This window comes from Eschrichtius robustus, chromosome 5 (assembly GCF_028021215.1).
Source record: "Eschrichtius robustus isolate mEscRob2 chromosome 5, mEscRob2.pri, whole genome shotgun sequence".
NCBI classification, from domain to species: Eukaryota; Metazoa; Chordata; class Mammalia; order Artiodactyla; family Eschrichtiidae; genus Eschrichtius; species Eschrichtius robustus.
In genome coordinates this window covers 4,454,578-4,479,525 of record NC_090828.1, presented here as the reverse complement: position 1 = coordinate 4,479,525, position 24,948 = coordinate 4,454,578, and the positions used below count along the sequence as shown (strand labels likewise).

The following is a 24,948-nucleotide window of genomic DNA, read 5'->3' as shown; positions in this document are numbered from 1 at the left end:
GAAGATCAGACCTGCTTATCGTGGGTAAGTGATGTTTACCACTCCTGGTTGTTATAAAGGTAAGTAAGATGGGAACGAAAACACAAAGCCTTCTGTGTCTTGGGCGCCTAATCAATGTTAATTTACCCTTTGACCTCCTTCCTCCCCAATTAAAGCAGTCACTAAATCCTGCTGGGGTCATCCTATCCCTGTGCTTCTGCCTTCGTTCAGTATCTCAGGCAGAGTGGGACCCTTGCCACTGCTGGTAAGGGAAAGAATTTCAGGAGGTACACAGACATTCTTTTTTTTTTTTTTGGCCACACTGCACGGCATGCAGGATGTTAGTTCCCTGACCAGGGACCGAACCCGCTCCCCTTGCAGTGGAAGTGTGGAGTCTTACCACTGGACTGCCAGGGGGAAGTCCACGGACATTCTTATTTTATAGAACCGGCATATCAAACCTGCAACGACTTTTGATATAGTTGCTGAGAATGAGGCTCAATTAATTGGGGTAAAAACCGTGCATCAATTAAAAATAGATATTAAGTAAATTATAGTACCGGTGCTGTCCACCTAAGACCAGAATTAGGAAGGAGGCACGCATGTGACTGGAGTTTGGACATATTCTACTTCATGCCCTTATTGCATTTTTCAGGAATTTCCAAATAACACTGATGACCAGGGTCACTTTGGCAGGTCATTCTGTGTTGGGATTTGTTGTGAGGGTGGGGTGGAACCACAGGAATTGGATAACCGTTCCAGTAAAGTATAATGAGAGTATCTCAAAGACCAATCCATACACTTGCTGAATGAGCCAGATTATACTCTGCGAAGTATGCTGAACATGGGGGAAAAGATTTAGGTGTCAGTGTTCAGGCACGAATCTTAGTCTAATAGGATTAAAACATTTTACTGTACATACGGCATTGATTTTCTTAATTTAAACAATCCAGGGAAAATCCTTCTTCCCTTTCATTCCTAACAAGAGAATGTTCAGCTGAAGTCTTAAGGGTTTAAAACAGAACAGAGGTTTAGATTACGTTCTCATCTTGCTCTTTGACCAGTTATATGCCTTGAAGCCACCCAAAGGAATTTTAAAAGAGAGACGGACAGAAGGTCTTGGCTGTGAATTGCATGTTTGCAGCCTCTCATGATTGGGCAGCAAATTCTGCCCAACAGAGGCTGAGGCCACACTGGGTGGACGGGGCCACCTCAGTCAGCACGCCTATTCTGCTAAACTGACCTTTGTATACGTTATTTCCTTCTTCCATCATATGAAGGAAAACACTCGGTGCCATTTTCCAGCCCTCACCTTCTTCCTGTGAAAGCAGAATAATACACTTGTTAATTACAGGCAGAGTTTATCCGTCGTGATCAGACAGTGAAAGGCACGTACATCGTGGTTGCTGTGACTACAGAAAAGCACGTAGACTCTTTTCTGGTTTGTGGGGCGTCTGCCCACCTGGGCAGTTTCCTTGCTGACCAGTCCGAGCAGGGAGTGCTGTGTCCACCGACCAGGGCGGGGATGGTCTGGAGACTTAGCTCTGCCTTTGGGCTCCCTGGGGTACCCCACCCCGAGTTTGGTCCTGTCCTCTGATGCTCTGCTCCTTCCTTGCTCTGAAAGCTGATGCCCGCCCAAGTCCTGCCACCTCCTTTGCCACGTTGCCGTGACCCAGATTTGCTGCTGCTCTCCGTCTGTGTTCTGCTCCGCCACTTGTCAGGTGGTGGTTTGTCGGAGCACCCGGGCTGCTCCTTTCTTGGCTTGCCTGTCTCCTCCCTGGGCCAGGAAGCCAGTCCTGAGCCCCAGCCTGAGCTGGAGGTCCTGCCAGCCTCCCTGCCCTGGGCCCCCGCTGCAGAGAGAGCCTGGCCACGCCACCCTTGGTCCCGGCTGCCTCTGTGCAGCCAGATCGGAGCTGCAGGGACACCGGCCACTGCAGCTGGAGGGTCTGCCCCGACCCCCGGCAGAAGTCCCCTTTGCCCTACACCACCAGGGCTGTTCCACGTCGGGAAGAGCCATACCTCGCAAAGGCCCATCTGACGTTTCTGGGCAATAATGTTTGTACTGTATTAAGAGTCAGGTGCCCGATGACCCAAATCCTGGTTACTGTCACCCCACAAAGGGCAAAAGAAGGGATGCTGGTCTACACGATGTCCATGAGGAGTTTCCAAAGCAATCAAAGTGCTCTCTGTACAGCTTGAAGGAGCAGCAATAAGATGGTGAGCGCCTCTGGTGAGTCTGGGCACAGGACGTGCCCTCGTTTCTGGGACCTCACGCGCCACGTGCCGTGGTCCGGCAGCGCCCGGGTACCAGATCCCCGCCTACCTCTCCTCCCCTACTCCACGTGGCAGTCGGGAAGACACGTGAGGCGAGCTCACGAGAGCGATGGGAGCTCCCAGGAGGAAGTCAGGGTGGTGGGAGGACTCTGACTCCTGCGGGGGTGGGGTGACACGGGAGACCTGCCTGCACCACAGCTCACGAAACACGCGGAGGCTAACACAGCCTCCTCGAGGGGCCACCCGCCTTGCAGACCTGGGGGGAGAACCTGGACCCAGAAATCCTGGGGCCTCCACGCCTGTGGAGCAACTGACCCACCTTCCAGGACCCACAGGAAATCAGAGCTCACGGGGGAAGGAGCCCCACTCACTCACACAGCCCAGGACACCAAGTCATTCGAGAAGAATCAGCCCGAGAAGCGCGGAGAAGACCAGTGTTGGAAAAAGGCACGTCCTTGGAGGAAACAGATGATTCACGGACAGAAAGGGGCATCTGAAATAGCTAATTAATACTCTCAGAGATATTACTCCTCTCTCTCCCCGCCTCTCTCTCTCCAGGTATCACGAAGCATTCACGGATCTTTTGTATTTTTCAGTCAGTGCGCTGCTGACGGACGTGCTGTGGCTCTTCTGGTTTTGGATACTCACATTGTCCTGTATTTGGCCTCTGGGAGCCCCTATAGGTGGTGGGTGTGCGCCTTCATGGGTAGAGGTGGAGGAGGAGGGGGAAGGGAAAGGGAGGGGGAGGAGTGCTGTTCCAGGGAGGGAGCACCGTGGAAGCGCTTTCGGCAGAGGGACCAGTCCGCGTGAGTCTGAGCTGGAAGGCCGTGTTGCCTTTGGTAACTGGAAGTTAGTAGGGCAGGGGCGTACGGAACAGGGCCAAGCAGACAGACAGAGACACAGAGACACAGATGCAGAGAGGAGACGGACTTTGGAAGGCCCACGAGCCGTGTTCCTCAGGGAGTGTGAACTTGGTCTGAGAGCAGGGCAGCCACCTGGGGGTCCCCGCAGGAGCGTGGTATGAATGCATCTGCTTGTCGGGTCATGACTCTGGCTGGAGCACAGGCACAGGCTGGAGGGGGTCAGGGTGCCCACCTCTCTCGGACCAGAATTCATTTTCCCATCTTCTTCTGTGGAAAATTCTTCTTAGGTCTGAGGCAAATATCCCCTCCTCTGTGAAGCCGTCCTGGATTCTCCCAGGTCAAGAAGACTCTCCCCTGGCTCAGTAGGATCTGCTTATCTTTCCTGGCTCCTGTTTCTCTGTGCATATTATTGGCTATTTGTGTGCCTGTCTTAGCTGCTCTCTTGGGCTGTGGGCCCCCATGGAGAAGGATTCCATCTTGCTGATATTTTGTACCCTATATGGAACCAGCATCAGGCCTGCTCTCTAGGCGTTTAACGCATGTAAGTAAAAATAAGATTTATAGGTCTATTTGTACAGCTTTATTTCTATAATAAATATCAAGTTCTCAAGGGGAGTAAAACACCGTAAGACCAGTTTTGGAAACATCTGATCCCGATTGCACAGAATGACAGCGGACGTTAGCGGTTCCCACGACTTTCCACGTGGTAATGACATAACTGGCTGTCACAGGAGACACCTTTTAACCAGAGAGAAAGCACGATGGAATACGTCTGCTTTCCTTTTTAGAGATATTTCTTCCTTTGGTCAATAGTTTATCGGACATATCCTTTCCTTTGGTTGCTGTTTTAAACACTTAATATCTTGCTCGTTTTGACAATTACTGGGAGAGAGAAATTCCACGAGGAGGTTTTACCCTCTCAACTCCAAAGTCACTTTTTTTTTCTGAATCTTTCACTGTGAAGGGGTCATACAAGTACAGTTGCACCTGTCAATGGTGCCTGCCTTGACCAACAGCCCTTTCTGATGGAAACTTCTCGGCCATAACTCCCAGCTCAGCCGAGTGGCTGGAGAGTGTCTAACCAGAGAGACGTGCCTCTCCTGGAGCAGCCTGACCCCGAGGAGCTGGACTGGCCAGCCGCATTGGCTCCCTCTGCACTGGCGCGGGAACACACAGGTGGACCGGCCAGCTGGCAGCAAGGTGAGAACGCGGGTCCCAGCCACCACACGGCCTTCTTTAGAGAAGGGGGTGGACAGAGGAGCTGGTCCCAGTGGACCTGGGTCCTGCAACCCCCAGCTCCAGACCACGCCTGCCAGGTCCTGAGCCCTCCACGTGCCCTGACTCCATCTCATTGTCTGCTGACCTGAGCGAGCTGGTGTTGCCACCCAGAAGACCCAGTGAGTCCCAATAAGAAACAGCGTCTTAGGGCTTCCTTGGTGGCGCAGTGGTTGAGAATCTGCCTGCCAATGCAGGGGACTCGGGTTCAAGCCCTGGTCTGGGAAGATCCCACATGCCGCGGAGCAACTAAGCCCGTGCGCCACAAATACTGAGCCCGCGAGCCACAACTACTGAGCCCGCGAGCCACAACTACTGAGCCTACGTGCCACAACTACTGAAGCCCACGCACCTAGAGCCCGTGCTCCGCAACAAGAGAAGCCACCGCAATGAGAAGCCCACACACCGCAACCAAGAGTAGCCCCCGCTTGCCACAACTAGAGAAAGCCTGCGCACAGCAACGGAGACACAATGCAGCCAAAGATAAAAATAAATAAAATAAATAAATGTACTAAAAAAAAAATACAAGAAACAGCGTCTTAGATATGTCCAGCCTTTCCATTTGTTCAGAAATGTTATAAATATCACTGAGGATCTGCTCTGTGCAGACGCCAGCCAGGGATGTCCAGAGAGGGGGGCTGGCTCACCCCAGCTCCTCCTGCGAGCTAATGCCAGAGCCATGTTGCATGTTTTGCAAAAATGCTTATTAATTGTAGAAAAGACACCACTGCAACAATGCGATAGAGATTTTAAAAATCCAAGGAAATAATCAGCTGCAACACTGTCACCTTTATCCAATGAACCTTTCATTTTTCTTTTTCTTTATTTATATGCATAGGTGATGTCTGTCGGTTACAGCATAATTATAATGATAAAAAAGTTTTGCCAGCTGAGTAGGTGAAACATAGTATTAACTTTTAATTCATATGCCTTCTTTGGGTGCCACTGAACTTTATTTTGTCTTGAGTTTTTTTTGCGTGTGTGTGGGGGGCTAGTTTACCAGCTTTATGACCTTATCTTGTTTACTTGTAAATATTTCCTGAGCACTTACCGCGTGTGGAAATTTCTAGGTGCTGGGGTTACAAGGGTGCATCCTTCAGGCTCTACCTTTGGGGCCTGCCTCTGGGATCTCCTGCACTGGGATTCACAGATTCTCACTGACCGTGCCTTGGGACACCCCTTGATGTCACACCACCATCCCTCTTCCTGATATCTGCCAGTGTCACCTCTCACTAGGTGACTCCTGGGTCCTGAGCTTCCCCGTGACTGTGACTGTCAGATACATATTTTCCCCCGTGGAAACTGGGGGTCGCCTTCCCACCCCCCTCCTCCAGTGCAGCCCAGCCCCTTGCCCTCTGGCCTGCCTGCTCAGGCGAACAAGACCTTGGACAGCCCTGGCCCACATTCCGACACTCACTTCTTCCAGAGGCAGCCCAACTCCACTGTTAGAAAACACTTTCTTTTTACTTAACCCAGTGGAGAGCATAAAAGAAAAGACCTCCAATACCCCAGTTCTACCCCAGACCAGGGAAATGAGAATCTCCTCGAATGGGGCATGGACATTTTCTTAGAACCAGCCCATTCTGTGCGATTGTAATCGACCGCTAGAGCAAGGACCACAGGTTAACAGAAGCCCTCTTTCCATCAGATGAGACCCGGTTCGTCCTCCGGGAGCGTCAGAGAATCCAAACCCTCGTCAAGCCCAAAGTCAGCTCACGGTGAAACCTTCTTGGCTCCTTTACCTACATCTCAAAAAGAGACTTCCAGACAGTTCCACCTCCTGGTTCTCTCCTGTGGACGGATATGTTCTAGTCAGCCAGGTGCCCAGTTAAGGAATGGTGCTGGTCTAATGGTTACAGGCGGAGCCATGGTCAGCTTCCTTCTTGGCCTGAACGTGAAGGTGGCCGGCCTTCCGGACGTTTCCATCACACCACGAGTCAGACAGCTGACAAGTCCTCCTGACTTTTCCATGTATGTCCCATGTAGACGGGTTTCTCCTACCTTGAGATTGTACTGATGGTTTTGTATTTTTATTGCTAATAAATGTCAGTTTCTTACCTTTGGTCTCTTAACTGACTTTATGCTCCTGGAGGGCGGTGTCTATTATGTCTCATTCATTTTATTTCTCCATTGCCTTCCACACTTGCTGACTCACCAAACAGACGAGAGAGTCGTGTTCTCACCTCCCAGCCTCACTCAGAGGGTTGAGTCATGGGCTATCCGTCCTCTGCATGGTCGCACCTGGTGCCATGATCTGTGGTCTGTGGCATCTGGCTTTCTTCTCTTTTTGCAAATTGAGCCATTGTCACAGCTCCGGCCTCTGGGCCGCTCTTTCTCCAGGATGCCTCAAACATCGCATCTAGCAGCAGTGAGACCTGCCTGCCTGGTCTCTCGGTCCCACTAGGAAGCTCCGCCACACGGAGGTTCTTTTCGGGCAGCTGGCTATTCTCAGATCAGCTCCCCACTTTCTTGTCATGACCCAATCCGTCATAAATCATTAAGGACAAAGCAGTTTCTTAGTAAGAATAAACCAGTGGACGCCCCTCGATTTGATTTTTAGAACATATCTATAACGTCAATGTACTGAAACTGACAATTTTTAGTAAGTTTCCATCTATTGTGTGACATGGGTCCTTATACAACACAATTTTTTTCCTTAATCATCATCAATGAGATAGCGATACAGAGAAAAATGCAGAGGATTCCAAAAGATTTTCCGTTGTCAAATATAGTATCCTAGGTATTTGTCTTGGTGAAGTTAGGAGAGTGGACAGAGGTAAACAGTGTGCCTGCCCACGCCCCTCCCCAAATGTTAACCATTAGGATCATTTCCAGCCTGGCTTAAAGAGGGACTCAGACGAACAGAAGCCCTGTTGAAATTTTCTATGAGCCAACGTGTGCATCTGAAGTGGTCTGTGGGGGGAGGGACGGTCGGCACTTCACATTAGCAGGTAAGTGTCAAAATTCAAGTAGGGTCACATCTGTTCCGTTTTTTTTAAATTTTTTCGGCCACACCATGCAGCACGCGGGATCTTAGTTCCCCGACCAGGGCTCGAACCCGTGCTCCCTGAAGTGGAAGCGCTGAGTCTTAATTTAACCACTGGACCTCTTGGAAAGTCCCTGTTCTGTTTTTTAAATGGGGGTATGTGTTTCAGCATATACCTATTAACATACAAGTCCAAATGTCAGACTGATCACTTGTGGCTTTCAGATTATTTGATGGTTCCCCTAGGGTCTCTGTCCTGGGGGTAGGAGTGAGGTTGCTGTGACTGGGAAGAGGCTGATTACTTCCCACTGAGCTGAGAGTGAAATTATAATCCTCTTTTAGATCCAGGAGTGAAAAAAATCAGCCCAGAAGCTATCATCGTTAAAAACTGCCTTTTAAAATAAAAATGCATGATAATGTGATATCTCATGAAATTTGACTTGTAAAAATACTTCATCATCTCATAACTGTTTTCAAGCTTGCGTTTAGAATGTCATTTGCCTTTTCTGCTCTCACATTCCATTGAGACTGGAGAATCAGTTACTCAACCTTTTTGGCCTTCCCACATGAAAGATGTATGGCAGATCTGACAAAACCTACAATTTGAAGTCTAAAAATGTATAGCTATGTCCTCAATACATCTGTCCCAATTTTCTCTGCAGATATCTAGGTTTAATTTTTGTCAGAAGGAGCTTCCTGGCTATTATTGTGGAATATACGACTTTCTCCCTCGGGCCATCCAGACCGCCGGCTTGTCTCCTTCCCCGGCCCACTCACCACCATCCCGGCTCTGCACCCACCTCTGTAGTCCTCATAGGCCCCCTTTGCTGGGGGAGCCACTCTTATCTCTGTCCACCTGGCTGACCTCTCTGCCCTTTAAGAAGACTTAGCTCGAGTTAACACTCAGCCTTCTCATAGCTTAACTGACATGCTCCCACTCAGAATCCTTACCTTTATCTTGACTTCACATCTCCACAGGATGTGACAATTAACAGTTACTAGAAATAATGTATCTTAAGAAACTATATATATATATATATATATATATATATATGCATAAAGAAATTTCTGGAAGGGTATATACACCAACATGTTAATGACCATTAACTTTGGGTCATGGGTGCAAGGGCAACTTCCATTTATTTTTCTCTTTCTGCTAATCAGTGATTTTTTTCCCCTCTGCATGGAACACGTACTGCTTGAGTGACGTTATATATTGCTTGATATGCTAATTAGATGAGCCTTTGCAGGGTAGGGCCAGGCCAGCAGGGCAATCCCGGGATCCTCCCGTCTTTAGTGCCTACTTCTCCTGGAAGGAAATTTCTGTGACCTTTCCAGAAAGTCACAGTGTGGGAAATCAGGGTCCAGAGAACACAGTTCACCTGAATCGGTCTGGTTCTGGTCCGGGCTACACCCAGCTGGTGGCGTGGGGCAGCTGTAGCAACTGAAGCCCGAGACGGTCCCAGTGTGAGTGGGTTCTCCACCTGCCTGTTGTCTTTGCATGTGCCTCGCTGTGTGCTTCTTAGCTGAGCAGTGTCACACCAGTTTCAAACTTGCTTCCTGTTACACTGAGAAGCCAGAGGCCATTTGAATACAACGGTCTCCCCTTCTCCACCCTTTTCTCACTTCTTCAAATGCCTGTGCTCTCCCGGCTTCTCCTCTGCTGCTCTTGGCTGCAGAGAAACCTTGTCTTACTCTATTCGGCATCACCTCCTGACAATTTTAAGCTCTCCCAGGCCACGGGCACTTTCCCCTTTGTCCCGGTACATTTACAGTTCTTCCCCATCTTAAAGTCCTCTCTCGACTTAAGTCATCATTTTGCAACTTCTTGAAGGAGATATGTCCACCAGCTGCCCACAGGTCTCAGCCCGAGTCCCCTGCCTGCCTGTCATCTGCCTTCTGCACCTCCTGCCCTTGCTCCGCTTTCCTGAAATAGCCCCAGGGATGTTCTCATCACCACACTTTCTTTCTCAAGCTTCCTCCTTGACTGTTCTGCAGTATTTGACACCAGTGGTCCCTTCTCTTTAAAGAATCCCCTGACTCTGCCTCCATCGTATTCTTAGTTTTCACTTCTCATGGTGAATGGACTGAGGGGAACAGAAGGGAAACGTTCCTTTCCTCCTTCTAGAAATTCACCCAGGTGGAAAATTAAATAGGAGCATCATGGTGCTGAATTTCTCCCTGCCGCCAGGCTGTTTCCATCTCCCTGGTTGGTTTCACCTCTTCCCCCTGCCCTGATAGATGGATGTAATCCAGGTCCTCCAACGTATACCCACACTGGTTTTCCTAAAACCCATCCATCCTCCCTCCTTCACTAGGGTTTCCTGCACAGGGGCAACTCCTGCATCTACACCGTGTCTTGACCCCACCTGAGTTCGTGCTGAACCTCCAGCTGATTGTCTGACATCTACCTGGATGTCCACCATCAAGGTTCTGAAGCCAGTTCCTGTTGCTCAAGACGCTTGGAAGCCACCTCAACTCCGGGTCTCCTTCTCCTCCTCAAACACCCAGGCCACCAGGCTGGTCATCCTTTGCGATATCTCCTGCATCTTTTCCATGTTTTTCCATCCACCACTTCCACCCTAGGGTCCTCACCTGAGTACTTCCTCATTCCTTCAGAAATAAATACTGCACAGCTCGTGAGTTTCAAGAGTTGTTAGGAGCGCTGATCAGAGTTACACTGGAGTCCAGTCACTCTGGCTTCTGCGGGAAGAAGAGATTGCACGTGCAGGACAGGAGGTGGGGCAGCGGCCAGGAGATTTCGTTCCCCTGAGATGAGGAGACATGCGTAGACTCCTGTAGCTCTCCTGAGATGCCACCCCCTCCGGGAAGCCTCCACCTTTTCCGGTGCTCATAGAGCCTCGCTCTCTTCTGGGTCTGCAGTGCTTCTCTTGGCCCTTCCCTTATACAACCCAATATGTCCTTTCTGCATGCAGTGGTTTTTGAGCTTTTTAGAGAGAAGAATCCTTTGAAAACACAAAGAAAACACATACACCTTCTTCCCAGGAGAATGCATCTCGCATAATTCCGTACAATTTCAGGGTGTGTATCCACAGGGTCCGTGTTCCCTGGGTTACGAGCCCCCGCCTCTACAGCCCAGAAGCCTCTCACTTCCTTATATCCCCTCTCTTACTGCACTTCAGTGGACACAGAAGATGCTCAGTGTGTATATTTCCATAATGAAATCCTTACTGCTGATAGCAGCCTCTGGAAACCCATGACACTCACTTTTCCACCTGTGTGAAGTAGTGCAAAATTTGGCTTGAAATACTCTAAAATTATATAAGGACGTGGTTGGCTCCACGGTTCAATGTGGAGCACCTCCTTGGGCCAAGGGGCACTGTGGTCAGAGCAGCTGAGTGGCACTGCAGACAAACAATAGCTTTTCAAGCTAATCGTGCTGCATATGGATAGGTCCAAGGAGCTTTCCAGAAGTGAGCACCAAGTCAAGTCATTTTATGGCTGGAGGAAACTTACAGAAGACTCCTTAGTATTCGCGTGATCATGTGTTATGGGCAGGACAAGACCACTGAAAATAGTTCCAAATGGTTGAACATACGGAACATTGAAAAACAACAAAGAGAAAAGAATTGTAGGGATGGATTACAGAGTGCTCTTTCTCTGTATTTTTGTTTCTAAAGCCAACATGAGGTCCAGAGTGAGGCAAATAAAATTATGTTGCTATTGAAAGCATATTTGCAGAGATTGCTATTGGTCTGCACAAAATGTCCTTCTGGCACCAGCATCTCCTCTATCAAAGCCCTCGTTTAAGGGAATCTCCTTATCTGCAATCCTCAATACTTTTAGAGATGGATTTAAAACAAAAGATTTAAAAGAAAGACATTTTTTTTCTTACTGTTGAATTTTGAGAATTCTTTATATATTCTAGATACAAATTATTTGTCAGATATATAATTTGAAAATACTTTCTCCTAGTCTATAGCTTGTCTTTTCAGCCTCTTTATAGGGTCTTCTCTCTGTCCATCTTCTCTCTGCAGAAGTCTCTGCCAGGCCCCCCAAGGGATCACTCATTGCCTGCTGCAGCCTTTCCGGGCTCCACACACTGCATACCTATCCTGGCCTCCTGTCATCCACACTCTGAAGTTGTCCTCTGGTTCTGTGGCTTGGAGATTGCCTGGAATACTGCCCCCGCCCAGCCTTCTGGTCCACTCACCCTCCAGGCCCCTCCCAACAGCTACTCCCTGGATATTTATGCTCCTTTGCAAATGCATCCCAGTTCAGCTCCCCCTCTACCCAGTTCAGCTCCCCCTCTACCCAGTTCAGCTGCCCCTCTGCCCGGTGCTGCTTCTCTCCCTCCCTCCCTTGCAGGTGATGTTCCCAAAACACCACCTGCACGTTCTCAATCTCAGTGTTTCCAGGGAACCCATAGACTACCTATTGCCCTACTGATCTGCCTGCACTCCTAAAATTCTAACTTGTTCCAGAAAAAAAGAAGCAAAACCAAAAAGACAGCTCACTTGATACAGTTAATTTTTAAAATCCTCCTCCACCTGGCAAGATAATTTTGAAGCAGTGCCTAAGAAAAGGGACAGCTGGAAGAATTTCAATTTTATTCTAAGCATCTCTTCCTCTAAATATGCATGAGTGAGTTTGACACTTGCAAATTAAAATTCACTGTTAGCGAAGCTTGTTCCATAAAAATCTGAAACTATCTGCTACACAATCTGCTCTTTGTTGAGCGATAGTGTTTTATTAACTAGCTATTAAATAGTCACTTAATGATGAATGGTTTTGGACAAAAAAGCAAAGTTTGAGTACATCAGCATTTATGAAGTTGTTGCAAATGATGGGGAAAATCCTTCAGAATTACTTAGAAATGAATTTATATGAAAAGTACAGGTCTACACAGTGACAATGTGATTACTAAAATGTGAAATGTTCATCTCTACGAAAACTTGATACAATTAAATGATGTTGGTATGTTTCTTATAGATCAGATTACCTTTTCCATTGACTTTTAAAGTCTTATTCTAAAATCATTCCTAAAGAATCAGGAAGCATTCCTGAGACCAGCTATTCAAATCCTTGCGTGGAAATTAGTATTTTGACCTGTAGAAAAAGATGTCTATTATTCATCCTGGTTAGAGGGTAAGGCAGGAAACAGAGGAAACGAGTTTTGTTTAACTTGCAGATACTGACTCACCCCTAACTCTAACCCCTAACCACAACAGCAGAGCTGTATGGTTATTCTTTGAGTATTTTTATAACACTTGGTCATCTATCAATTGCCAGCCCCATATATATAGTAAGAAAACTTGGGAAAGACCTCATATAAAAACATCTGAATATTTCAACTAATCTCCATAAAGGGAAAATAGACCCTTTTTAAAATATCACAAAGGTAACAAGGCTGAAAGCTTTGTAAGTCCATGAGACAGAGCAGTAGCTGGTCCCTTGGGTGGGGTTCCCTGGAAACACTGAGATGGAGGACGTGCAGGTGCTTTGTTGGGAACATCACCCGTAAGGGAGGGAGGGAGAGAAGTGGCACTGGACAGAGGGGGAGCTGAACTGGGTAGAGGGGGAGCTGAACTGGGTAGAGGGGGAGCTGAATTGGGTAGAGGGGGAGCTGAACTGGGTAGAAGGGGGAGCTGAACTGGGTAGAGGGGGGAGCTGAACTGGGTAGAGGGGGAGCTGAACTGGGTAGAGGGGGGAGCTGAACTGGGTAGAGGGGGAGCTGAGCTGGGTAGAGGGGGAGCTGAGCTGGGTAGAGGGGGAAGCTGAACTGGGTAGAGGGGGAGCTGATCTGGGTAGAGGGGGGAGCTGAACTGGACAGAGGGGGAGCTGAACTGGGTAGAGGGGGGAGCTGAACTGGACAGAGGGGGAGCTGAACTGGGTAGAGGGGGAGCTGAGCTGGGTAGAGTGGGGAGCTGAACTGGGTAGAGGGGGAGCTGAACTGGACAGAGGGGGAGCTGAACTGGGTAGAGGGGGAGCTGAGCTGGGTAGAGGGGGAGCTGAGCTGGGTAGAGTGGGGAGCTGAACTGGGTAGAGGGGGAGCTGAACTGGACAGAGGGGGAGCTGAACTGGGTAGAGGGGGAGCTGAGCTGGGTAGAGTGGGGAGCTGAACTGGGTAGAGGGGGAGCTGAACTGGACAGAGGGGGAGCTGAACTGGACAGAGGGGGAGCTGAACTGGACAGAGGGGGAGCTGAACTGGGTAGAGGGGGAGCTGAACTGGGTAGAGGGGGAGCTGAACTGGGTAGAGGGGGAGCTGAACTGGACAGAGGGGGAGCTGAACTGGGTAGAGGGGGAGCTGAACTGGACAGAGGGGGAGCTGAACTGGGCAGAGGGGGAGCTGAACTGGGATGCAATTGCAAGAGAATGGTAGCTGATCCCACAGGGAGCCCAGGAGCTAGGAGAACCCTTCAGAGTTGTCCTGGGAGGTGAGGGGCTAGGTCTTTGTACCCCGACGTGACTATCTTTTTTTTTTTTTTTCCTAAGATGATGCTATTTCTTCATTTCATTTATTTATTTATTTGTTTATTTATTCATTTATTTTTGGCTGCACCATGCAGGCCTGTGGGATCTCAGTTCCCCGACCAGGGATTGAACCCGTGCCCCCTGCAGTAGAAGCGCAGGCTCTTAACCACTGGACTGCCAGGGAAGTCCCTAATGTGACTGTCCTTGAAGGCCCGTGCCCCGTGGCGGCGGCTCACTTCACTTGAAGCACCCTCCTAGACCCTGAACAGTTCCCGGGGAGGGACTAATTGTGAGGGGTCAGCACCGCATCCTGGGTAGCTGGGGATTGAGTCCCTTGGTCCTGAAGGGGGCATCAGAGGGGCCCCATTCACCATCCACTACAGTGGAGTGGGCTGTGCTCAAAATGAGTGGGGAGGGGTCTCTCTTCTTTTGTCCGCGCAGCGAAACAATGGAACACAGAGAGGGCAGGACAGCGGGGACAGGTGCTTGATTTCCGCATATCACCGTGCAGGCGTGACCACTGGAAAGGGACCCTCGCCTGCAGTGTTGGCCTCAATCAAGCCAAAGGATTTTAAACAAGAGGCTGGCTTTTATTTACTTGATTTTCGTGGACTTTGGGTATTGACATTTTATATTCACCATCAGCCCCCTCTTCCTTGCTCACAACTTCTGCCTCCTTGGTCCAATCACTCCTTGACTACATAGCCCGTCCAATTTCTCTCTCACTGTGATGCATCCAAAAGTCCCAGATGCATCTACCAGACCCCAGTGAGTTGCTTCTCCCACAGAGAACTTTGTGAGTCTGAGCGTCAGTGGGAATCCTCGGAATGTGAGGAGCATGGCCACGGCTAGCCGGGCTAGAGCTGGGTCTCTGCTTCTGGACAGTCACAGAGGGACACAGCCTTTCAGGATCCACTCTGATTCAGATCAGGGTTTTGGTCAGCTGTGAAGCAGTATCTGTCTGGGTCAGCCGCTACAGTGAACATATTCACGTTTTCAGACGACGCTAGCTTTCAGCCTGAACTCCATTTCCCAAAGAAGGAGTTTATGCGGACAGAACCACCACCCTGGCAGTGGTCTCTCCACTTGTTTGAGGGTGAAAACCCCTCCGATCGCACCCAGGACAGCAGCACCCCCCTGCCCTCCCACCACCCAGCAACCCCATCTCACAGGGCATGCCTGGCCCGCAGTGACTCTGAACTCTGCTTTCCTTTGGGTAGTAAGAAACAAGTCCTGTTAAAACAGGTCCAAGATGTCGACGTGAAGGGATGAATTGAAATGAACACACTTTGGTGAAAGCAGACACAATTATTTTGACTTTGTAGTGGTCACTTAGTTTGCCAAGAACTGTTCCTTATCTCTACCCTTGAGAAAAGATGAGTGGAATCACTTATCTTGAAGAATGAAAATTCAAAGCTATCACATTTGTGAATAATGTAAAGTATCTGAGTTGTTGAAACCACTCCTCATCCTAATAGGTATTTATGAGTCATAGAAAAGATGGCAACTGTCGACCAACATGAAAAAAAAAAAATGAAGATGTGGTACATATATACAATGGAATATTACTCAGCCATAAAAAGGAACAAAATTGGGTCATTTGTAGAGACGTGGATGGACCTAGAGGCTGTCATACAGAGTGAAGTAAGTCAGAAAGAGAAAAACAAGTATCGTATATTAACGCACATATGTGGAATTTAGAAAAATGGTACAGATGAACCGGTTTGCAGGGCAGAAATAGAGACATAGATGCAGAGAACAAACGTATGGACACCAAGGGGGGAAAGTGGTGGGGGGTGGGTGGTGGTGGTGGGATGAATTGGGAGACTGGGGTTGACATATATACACGAATATGTATAAAATAAATAGCAAATAAGAAAAAAAAGTGTCGGCTTTCATTAAAAAAAAAAAAGAAGAAAAAGAAAAACAGCTGGTAGATAGCATGGTTCCCAAGGAAACGAGTGACTACAGTCTCAACAAATTTGAGATTATTCCACGGATTCAAAGCAAAAAAGCAAAAAAAAATCCCCAATTTCTAAAATTCCAAATACCTTACCTTATTTTTTTCCTTTGTTTCTTTCTTTTCCTTTCCTTTTTTGCCTTTTTTGGGTTTCTCTTCCTTTTTCTTCTTTTTGTTTTTTTCCTCCTCTTCTTGGCTTGCAATAATATCCTCAATAACCTGGTAAAAAACAAAATCATCGTGGCATTTTCAGAGTTGGATCGAGATGAGGACTATTTTTCCTGCCTGGAAGGAAGTATCTGTGCCAGTGTCCCTCCTCTGCCCTGCTCTGGGCCCACAGACCGACCCCTCCTAACATCATTGGGCTCCCTCCTGCCATCTGCCTTTGGTTGGATTCATCAGTGGAGGCAGCAGTGGGATCTTGGAGGGCAGACAGAGAGAGAGGGTGGACATTTCTGAACCAATTCCCTGCGGGTTCAGAGCTGCTCTGGCTCCCAGGGGTTCCACGAACACCAGGAGAGGTCTCGGCTCCCTCAGCATCTCAGCCGCAGCCCGAGCGCCAGGCCCACGCACACCTCTTCCCCAAATCCCAGCCAAGAACCCCTGCTGTTTCCTGCTTGGACTCCACATATGATCATGCATCTCTCCTCAGAGTTGGTGTCTTTCACCTGTGCTTTAATTTGTATTTCCTACGAAAATCCATTTGTTCTCCTAAAATTTAAAATATTGGTTAAAAAATACCTGGTTCATATAGGATTAGCATCCCTGGAGAATTAGCAGAAGTTTGTAAAAAGCTATATAATTCCATTCAATACAGCAGGTACTTACTGAGCTCTCTCCCACTGTGAATTCTGGGAGGCAGGATGGTGACCGTGACGGGACACATACCCTGTCTGACCCTCGGGCTCTGCTCATCACTGGTCATGTGACTGAGACAAGCGGTGTAACCTCTCTGAGCCTCAGTTTCCTCAGCTTTAGAATGAAGTCAACACTTCCATCCACAGCACTAACAATCGCCAGGCATGGCTCTAAGAGCTTCCCAAAGATGAGCTCATTTACTGCCGAGCACAGCCCACGGGCGGAAGCTGTTATCGACCTGTTTTATCGATGAGGGAAATGGGGCACAAAGCGTTCAGTCACACAGTCAACACACACAGCTAGTAAGTGGCTTGAGCTGGATTCAAACAGGTGCTAACCTGGATGACCTGCATAATGTAGAAAGTAAAGAGGCAAGATGCCGAACGATATCTCTAAATTCGTCCTTCAGTGTGAAATGCATCTAGTGAAACAAAAAAATGATACTTGACGGTTACGGTTTCAGGATACATACATACATAGTCAAAGTGTAAGAAATGTAAGGGAATGATAAACACCAAATTCAGTACAGTGGTTACTTCTGGAGAGCAAGGTATGCACTTAAAAAAAGGGCTAATATCATTTCACCCCTAGTGTGTTGTACTAAACCATCCTCCTGGGATCAAGCCTACTTTGATTATGCCTTACTGTGATTTACTAAAATGCTGAAGTTTATTTTCTAGTATTGTATTTTTGAATTTATAGCTATGTTGTTTTTAGGAGCTTACTTCGTACCTTTAAAAGTGTTCAAAACAGCTTTATCATGAACAAAGCAGACTATTCAGGCACCATCTGGACTTAAAAAAAAAAACTATAGTCATGTGCCCAACTCCACACCGTCCTGAAACTCACCCATCCCCTAGGCTCTAATGAAGATTTTGCAGGGGCGGGGGGCGCTCAGCGAGGGGGTACTGGGGAGTTGAGGTGACGTATATGTTGTGCACATTATTTGATAATAAAAAGGGTGTCTTTAGATAGGATTAAAAGTCCCTTGTTATCAGACTAGCAATGTTTTCCTTGGGGATCAAGCTCAGCTCCACTCACAGAACCAAACTGTGGCTGCTAGGACTTTTATGCTCTGGTGCACTTATGGAAAATGGACATGTTTTGGTCTCGGAAGTTTGGAAACTTTCAGAAACTTGAATATATATATATATATATGTATATATGCATCTGAAAAGAGGATAAAATCTTTATTTGTGGAGCATAAAATTCAGTGTATCGATCGCATCAACAGCATTGTTTGTTTCCTCTAGATCTTTACCCAGTTTATTTACTATTTTGAATAGATAAAACACTTACACCATCCACACTTCAGAAGTTACGAAAGAGCATGTAGTGAAATGTTTCCTCCCCATTCGTAACTTATTTGACCATTCTCCTACCAATGGAAATTAAGGTTATTTCCAATCTTTTACTATTACCCACAAAGCTGCCATGAATCAACGCATGCAAATGTCACTTTGCAAGTGTGCGAGCATACCTGCAGGATAATTCCTACAAGGAGAAACGCTGGATCACGTGCACATACATGTATAATACCATCAAACGTCCTCCACCGGGTTCTGCTGATTTACACTTCTGCCAGCGATGCGGGCAACCACGCGTTTCCCCACATGCTCACCGACACGGCGCTTATGTTTGCCAGTTGAATGGGTGAAAAAAGGCATGTTGTTGTATTTGTTTTGGGGTTTTTTTTTTTAGGTGTCAATATGGAATTTATTTTGCTTATGCTCTTCAACTATAGCAAAACCTCCCAAAATCAGAGGTGCACTTTAGTGCCTATTAAGTCAGCCATCACGTTTTTGGTAAACTAAGGGGACTGAAGGTCAAATCTGGCCTGCTACCTGTTTTATTTTTCTTTTTGAAAATATATGTATAATTTTATTGAAGCATATTTTACCTTTTTTACATTTACCCATTTCAAGTGTACAATTCAATCATTTTTTAGTAAATTTATCAAGTTGTGCAACCATCACCATAAATCAGTTTTAGCACATTTCCATCACCCCACTAAGATCCGCTCATGTCCATTAATTGTTAATCTGTCTTCCCTCTCCTGCCCTTCTCCCCAGGCTCTAATCAAGTTTCTGCTTCCATAGATTTACTCTTTTTGGACATTTCATGTAAACGGAATTGTATACTATGTGGTCTCTCATGTCTGGCTTCTTTCACTGTGCATCATGCTTTTGAGGTTCACCCAAGTTATACCATGTATAAATCGTTTGTTCCATTTTTATTGCTGAATAATATTCCATTGCATGGATATACCACATTTCACCGACCCATTCACCAACTGATGGACATTTAGGTTGTTTCAAAATTTTGGCTATTATGAGTAACGCTCCTATGAATATTCACATACAATTTTTTTTTTTGCGTGGACATATGTTTTCATTTCTCTTGGATAAAGTCCTAAGAGTGGAAGTGCTGAGTCATTTGGTAAATTTATATTTAACTTTTAAAAAATTGACAGACTGGGGGCTTCCCTGGTGGCACAGTGGTTGAGAATCTGCCTGCCAATGCAGGGGACGCGGGTTCGAGCCCTGGTCTGGGAAGATCCCACATGCTGCGGAGCAACTGGGCCCGTGAACCGCAACTACTGAGCCTGCGCGTCTGGAGCCTGTGCTCCGCAACAAGAGAGGCCGCGATAGTGAGAGGCTCGCGCACCGCGATGAAGAGTGGCCCCCGCTTGCCACAACTAGAGAAAGCCCTTGCACAGAAACGAAGACCCAACACAGCCAAAAATTAAAAAAAAAATAAATAAATAATAAAAATAAAGGAATTCCTAAAAAAAAAAATTGACAAACTGGTTTTCCAAAGTGGCTGCACCATTTTACATCCCCACCAGCCACGCAGGGGGATTGCCTCTTCTCTACATCCTCAACATTGGTTATTGTCTTTTTTTTTTTTAATTACAGCCATCCTAGTGGTTGTGAAATGGTACCTTATTATAGTTTTAATTTTCATCTTCCTAATGACTAACAGTGTTGAGCATCCTTCCATGTGCCTATTAGCTATTCATATATATTCCTTTGTGAATTGTCTATTCAAGTCTTTTGCTCATTTTTTGATTGTACTGTTTGTCTTATTATTGAGATGTAAGAATTCTTTGTACATTCTGGATACAAATCCTTTATCAAGTATAAGTTTTCAAATATCTTCTTCCAGTCTGTTCTTGTATTTGCATTTTCTTTTTTTTTTTGGCATTTTAATAATTTTTATTAATGTTATTGAAATTTTATTAACATTAAGTATTTTTATTATTAATAATGATTTTTCTTAATTCTGTATTCTTGCCAACATAGGAAGTGGTATTTATGGTCCACTAAGGTTTTGTACTTTTGCTTTGTTTGTTTTGTTTTGTTTTTTAATTGGAGTATAGTTGCTTTACAATATTGTGTTAGTTTATACTGCACAGCAAAGTGAATCAGCTATAGGTATACATATATCCCCTCTTTTTTCGATTTCCTTCTCATTTAGGTCACCACAGAGCATTGAGTAGAGTTCCCTGTGCTATACAGTAGGTTCTCATTAGTTACCTTTTTTTTTTTTTTCATTCCATCTAGATTAACCAAGAAGTCCATGTTATGATATTTTTAAATTAGAATTGAAACATGGTGTTTTGCATTAAAGATATGCAAATTTTGTGGAGAAAATAAATGTTATATACCCTCTAATGTTCTTTCACCTAATTAGCATTTAATCGTGTGAATTTGCTTTCTTTTCTTTTTTTTTAAACATCTTTATTGGAGTATAATTGCTTTACAATGGTGTGTTAGTTTCTGCTTTATAACAAAGTGAATCAGTTATACATATACATATGTTCCCATATCTCTTCCCTCTTGCGTCTCCCTCCCTCCCACCCTCCCTATCCCACCCCTCTAGGTGGTCACAAAGCACCGAGCTGATCTCCCTGTGCTACACGTTTTCTTAATGGCATCTTTTGAAGCCTCAAAGTTTTGAATTTTGATGAGGTTTAATCTATCAATTTTGTCTGTCAGTGTAGCTTTAATTTGCATTTCTCTTATACATGTGAGGTTGATTGTCTTTTCATATGTTGAACATCTTTTATTATGTTTCAAATCCATTTAGATTTTCACTTCTGAGAACTGTTCATAGCCTTTGGCTTTAAAAATATTGGGTTATTGAGTTTTTTCTTATAGAGCTGTAGGAGCTCTTTATATATTAGAAAAATGATCTCTTATCTGTGATACTCATTACAAATAATTCTTGCAGTGTGTCATCTGTCATTTGACTTTACTTGGGGTTGGTTTTGCCATGCAGGTTAAAAAATTTTTTTAATGTAGTTTAATTTATGTTTTTTTTCTTCTATGACTCCTGGGTTGTGCGACAGAGGTAAAAAGGTCTTTCCCACTCTGAGGTTGTGACATATTTCTTTGTTGGCTGCTTCTAGTTCTTTTGTGTTTTTGTTTTGTTTGACATTTAAATCTTTGATCCATTTGGAATCATTCTGGGGTAAAGTATCAAGAGATAGAGATTAATTTTCTTCTTTTCCAGTTGACAACCTGGTTATTATAATACCATTCATTAAATGGTCTTTTTCTTTTCCTTCTACAAGAAAGATAAGATGCTTCTTTATTATACACTAAATTTCCATGTGTATTTGGATATATTTCTTGATTTTCTATTATTTTTCATTTAGTCATTTGCCTGTATCAGTGGGCTCTTAAAAACATGTTTTAATACCTGGCAGGGCTGGTTCCTCCTCATTACCCTTCGTTCTCAGAATTTTACTAGTTATTCCTGGTTATTTACTTTCTACCTAAAGTTTAGAATCAAATTAGTCACCACCTGCATGCCCTGACTCCCCACTCCAACAAAATGCTATTGGTATTTTTATTTTGATCGTACTACATGTATAGATGATGTTTGGGAGTGTTGAAGTATTTATAACATTGAGTATTCCTACCTAAGAACACAATATGCTTTTCCATCTGTTCATTTTCATTCTTCAGAATGTTTTAAGCTGTTCTTCCCATAGAACACACATTTATTATTAAATTTATTCCTGGATATTTTATCTTCGTGTCATTGCTGCCATTGTAAATGGACTCTTTTATTATATTTTCTATGTAGCTGCTGTTTGAACATAGAAAAGCTTTCTCTTTCTGCATATTAATTTTGTAACTCCCTGTCTTACTACTCATATTGTTTAAGGTGTTTTTCAGTTTATTCTCTTTGCTTTTATAAGTACAGAACATATCTGCAAAAAGTGACCATTTCCCCTCTTCCATTCCAATTCTCTATCTCTACATTCTTTCTCTTGTGTAATAGTGTTCAATAGATCCTGTGGGTCAATGGTGATAATGGCCATCCTTGTATTTTTCATGACATCAGTGGAAATGTTTCTTGTGAATTTCATTAAGCATGATATTAACTTTTGAACTAAGAAATATTTTGTCATGTTGAAGAAGTATCCATATATCCCACTTTTTGTTCTACCTTTTAATATCAAGAAAGGGAGTTGAATTTGTAAAATGCCCTTTCAGCATCCACAGTGATGAGCTTATGGTCTTCCCTTTCGGATCTCTTTATATGATGCAATGTATTCACAGAACATCCAAAACACAACCATGCTTGCGTTCGGGAATAAACACCACTTGATTGTAGTGTTTCGCTAATATTGCACTTTGCATTTTTGCATTTATACTCATAAGGAAGACTGACCTGAGGTTCTATTTGTATTCCATGTTTTGGGGGGCTTGGCATCAATGTGATTATGCTCACTTCAGAAAAAGTATTTGCACTGTTTTGTTTTTACAAATATAAATTTGACTGTATACGTGCATGTTATAATGATTGTGTTTGGTCTATCTCTTCTGCCTCCTCCCCCTCCCCTTCCTCCTTCTCCTCTTCCTTTCTTCCTCTCCCTCCTCCTCCCTCTCCTCCCATTAGTAACAACTGCTAAGACTTTCTGAATGATTTCAGGGTGCCAAGCTCCGTTCTGAGTACATTCCACGTATCATCTCATCTAATTATTGCATCGGCCCAGGGAGGCAGGTGTTTTTAGCATCCCCATCCGCAGATGAGAAAACTGAGACGCAGAGGGGAAGTCGCTTGCCTAAGGCTGCAGACCTAGTGGAACTCGGATTCTTCACCACAATGCTGTCCTGACTCTTCAATCATCTGCCTTTTAAAGTCATGCTGCTTTGTGGCTCCCTTTGTTTGATTTTAGTGTACGTATTAACCAGACGTCTTCAGTTTTCTTTTGCTTTTAGTTTGACTGGACATTAACTCTACTTTTGAGAGTTTCTGATGGACAATTTAGACATTCCACCAACATTCTTAGTTCTATAATTGTTACCTTTAAAAGCTAACATGAAACATGTCTGGCTGCTTGTCATGGGCTTTCAAGACACAACTTGTGCCGGATGATTTAGCTGGAGGGACAAGACCTAAACATGTAAAAAAGTGAAATAACATCACGTCAAAATGACAGTCACTCAAGGGAGGGCTTGAACTGCCAACAAGAGGGTGGTTATTAAGTGGTCACACAGTTCAGGGGAGAAGGACAGGAGGGTGGAGAGAAGGCTTTGGGAGCTGATGCTGGCTTTTGACAGGGAGTTGGGAGAAGAGCTGTTCCCCTTGACCCTGAGGGCTCAGGCGGGGAAGCAGAGGAAGCCAGGGATGCTGACTGTGGGGTCAGTAGTGCCGACAAAACCTCATCTACAGCATGGTTTTTACTGCTGCTTAGTTAGTGTTTCATGTTACTTAACTAATTCCCTAGAAACGAACATTAGCCTGTTTCTTCTCTGTCAATGCTGTGAACAGTGCAGACAAGAACAGCTGTTTCAGTCACCTATGGCAAGTATCAGCAAACCACATCCCATGGGCCAAATCTGGCCTGCCGCCCACGTTTATAAATAAAGCTTTATTGGAACACAGCCATGCCCATTCATTTACATATTGTCTGTGCTTTCATGTTGTAATAGCAGAGTTGAGTAGTTGCTGCAGAGACTGTATGTTCCACAAATATTTACTATTTTGCTGCTAATGGAAAAAGTTTGTTGTTGCCCATCTATGGCAACTTGTTTTTATTTTTTCCTTAGTATAAATTCCTTGAAGAGCATTTATGGGTTAAAGGGTATACACAGTAAATATTTTGATATTTACTTGGCCCACGGCCCTCAAAAAATGTCATGCTAATTTATGTATCCAGCCACGATGTGCAAGAGTGACTTTTTCCACATGCTCACCAACTCCAATTATTATCACAAGTTAAAAATTTTAGTAATCCTATAGGTGAAAAGAGATACAGTAACATAATATTTAAATTTCTTTCCTAGTGAGTTAAAAATATTTTAATTACTTTAATATTTTTTGCCTTTTCTACTGAGGTGTTCAGATTTTTCTTATTACTTTCTAAGAACTCTACATATGAAAGATACCTAACGTCAGCTACGTTGCTAATATTTTCTCCATTTTATCATATGATTTTAATTTCATTTATGATATTTTTTGCTATTTAAGTTTCATTTAGTCAGAGATATCAGCTTATTCTCTTTATGATTTCTGCCTATGGTGATACACTTACAAAATTACTCCCCATTATTATTAAATATCAAACAATTTCTACTGGTAATTTGTGGTTTAATATTTTACATGTAAATACTTAATGCATCTGAAATTTATTTTGTATATTAAGGGAGGTAAAGATCAACTAATGTTCTCAAATGGAGAGCCAGTTGTCCCAATATTATTTATTGCATAGTTCATCCTTCTCCACTTAGGTCATGATTATATTTCTGAATTACAACTAGTACCTGAAACAATTTCTGAGCACACTATCCTGAAGTCAGATTATTTGGGTTTGAATCTCAGCTCCCCAACTTATTAACTGTGAATCTGGCCAAATGGCTTGATCTTCATGGGTTGGGAGGATTGAATGAGTTAATTTACATAATGTTCTTTGCATAGGACCGGCACAGAATATTTGTCCAATAAATGCTGCACATGACATACTATTTTTGTTATTGCTGTTATCTGTCTATTCCTTTCCCAGTACCGTGATGGCTCAATTACTTTATAATTTGATTTATACCAAATAGGGCAAGTTCCCTTGATTACAGTTCTTTTTCATAAACTTTTTGGATATTGTCATGCATTCATTCTTCCCTATAAACTTGAGAATAATTTTGTCAATAAAAAATTGTTTTGATTTTATTGGAATTGCATTAACTGTATAAACAATGGAAAGATAATGTGTATTTGTATTTTATTGAATCTTTCTATCCAGAGAAACAAACCATCAGTCTATTTGTTCATGTCTTCTTTCATTTTCTTCAGTGAATTTTGTC

At 44.7% G+C, this 24,948-nt stretch overlaps 1 protein-coding gene across 1 annotated transcript in view; it reads right to left on the bottom strand.

Annotated features, from left to right (window-relative positions):
• IQCA1 (IQ motif containing with AAA domain 1) overlaps positions 1-24,948 on the bottom strand; it is a 166,351-nt gene that overhangs the window by 74,726 nt on the left and 66,677 nt on the right. The window contains exons 8-9 of the mRNA XM_068543717.1: positions 15,869-15,991; positions 1,223-1,298 (exon numbers count right to left, since the gene is read on the bottom strand). Coding sequence (XP_068399818.1) covers positions 1,223-1,298; positions 15,869-15,991 — 199 coding nt within the window. The remainder of the gene's footprint in view (positions 1-1,222; positions 1,299-15,868; positions 15,992-24,948) is intronic.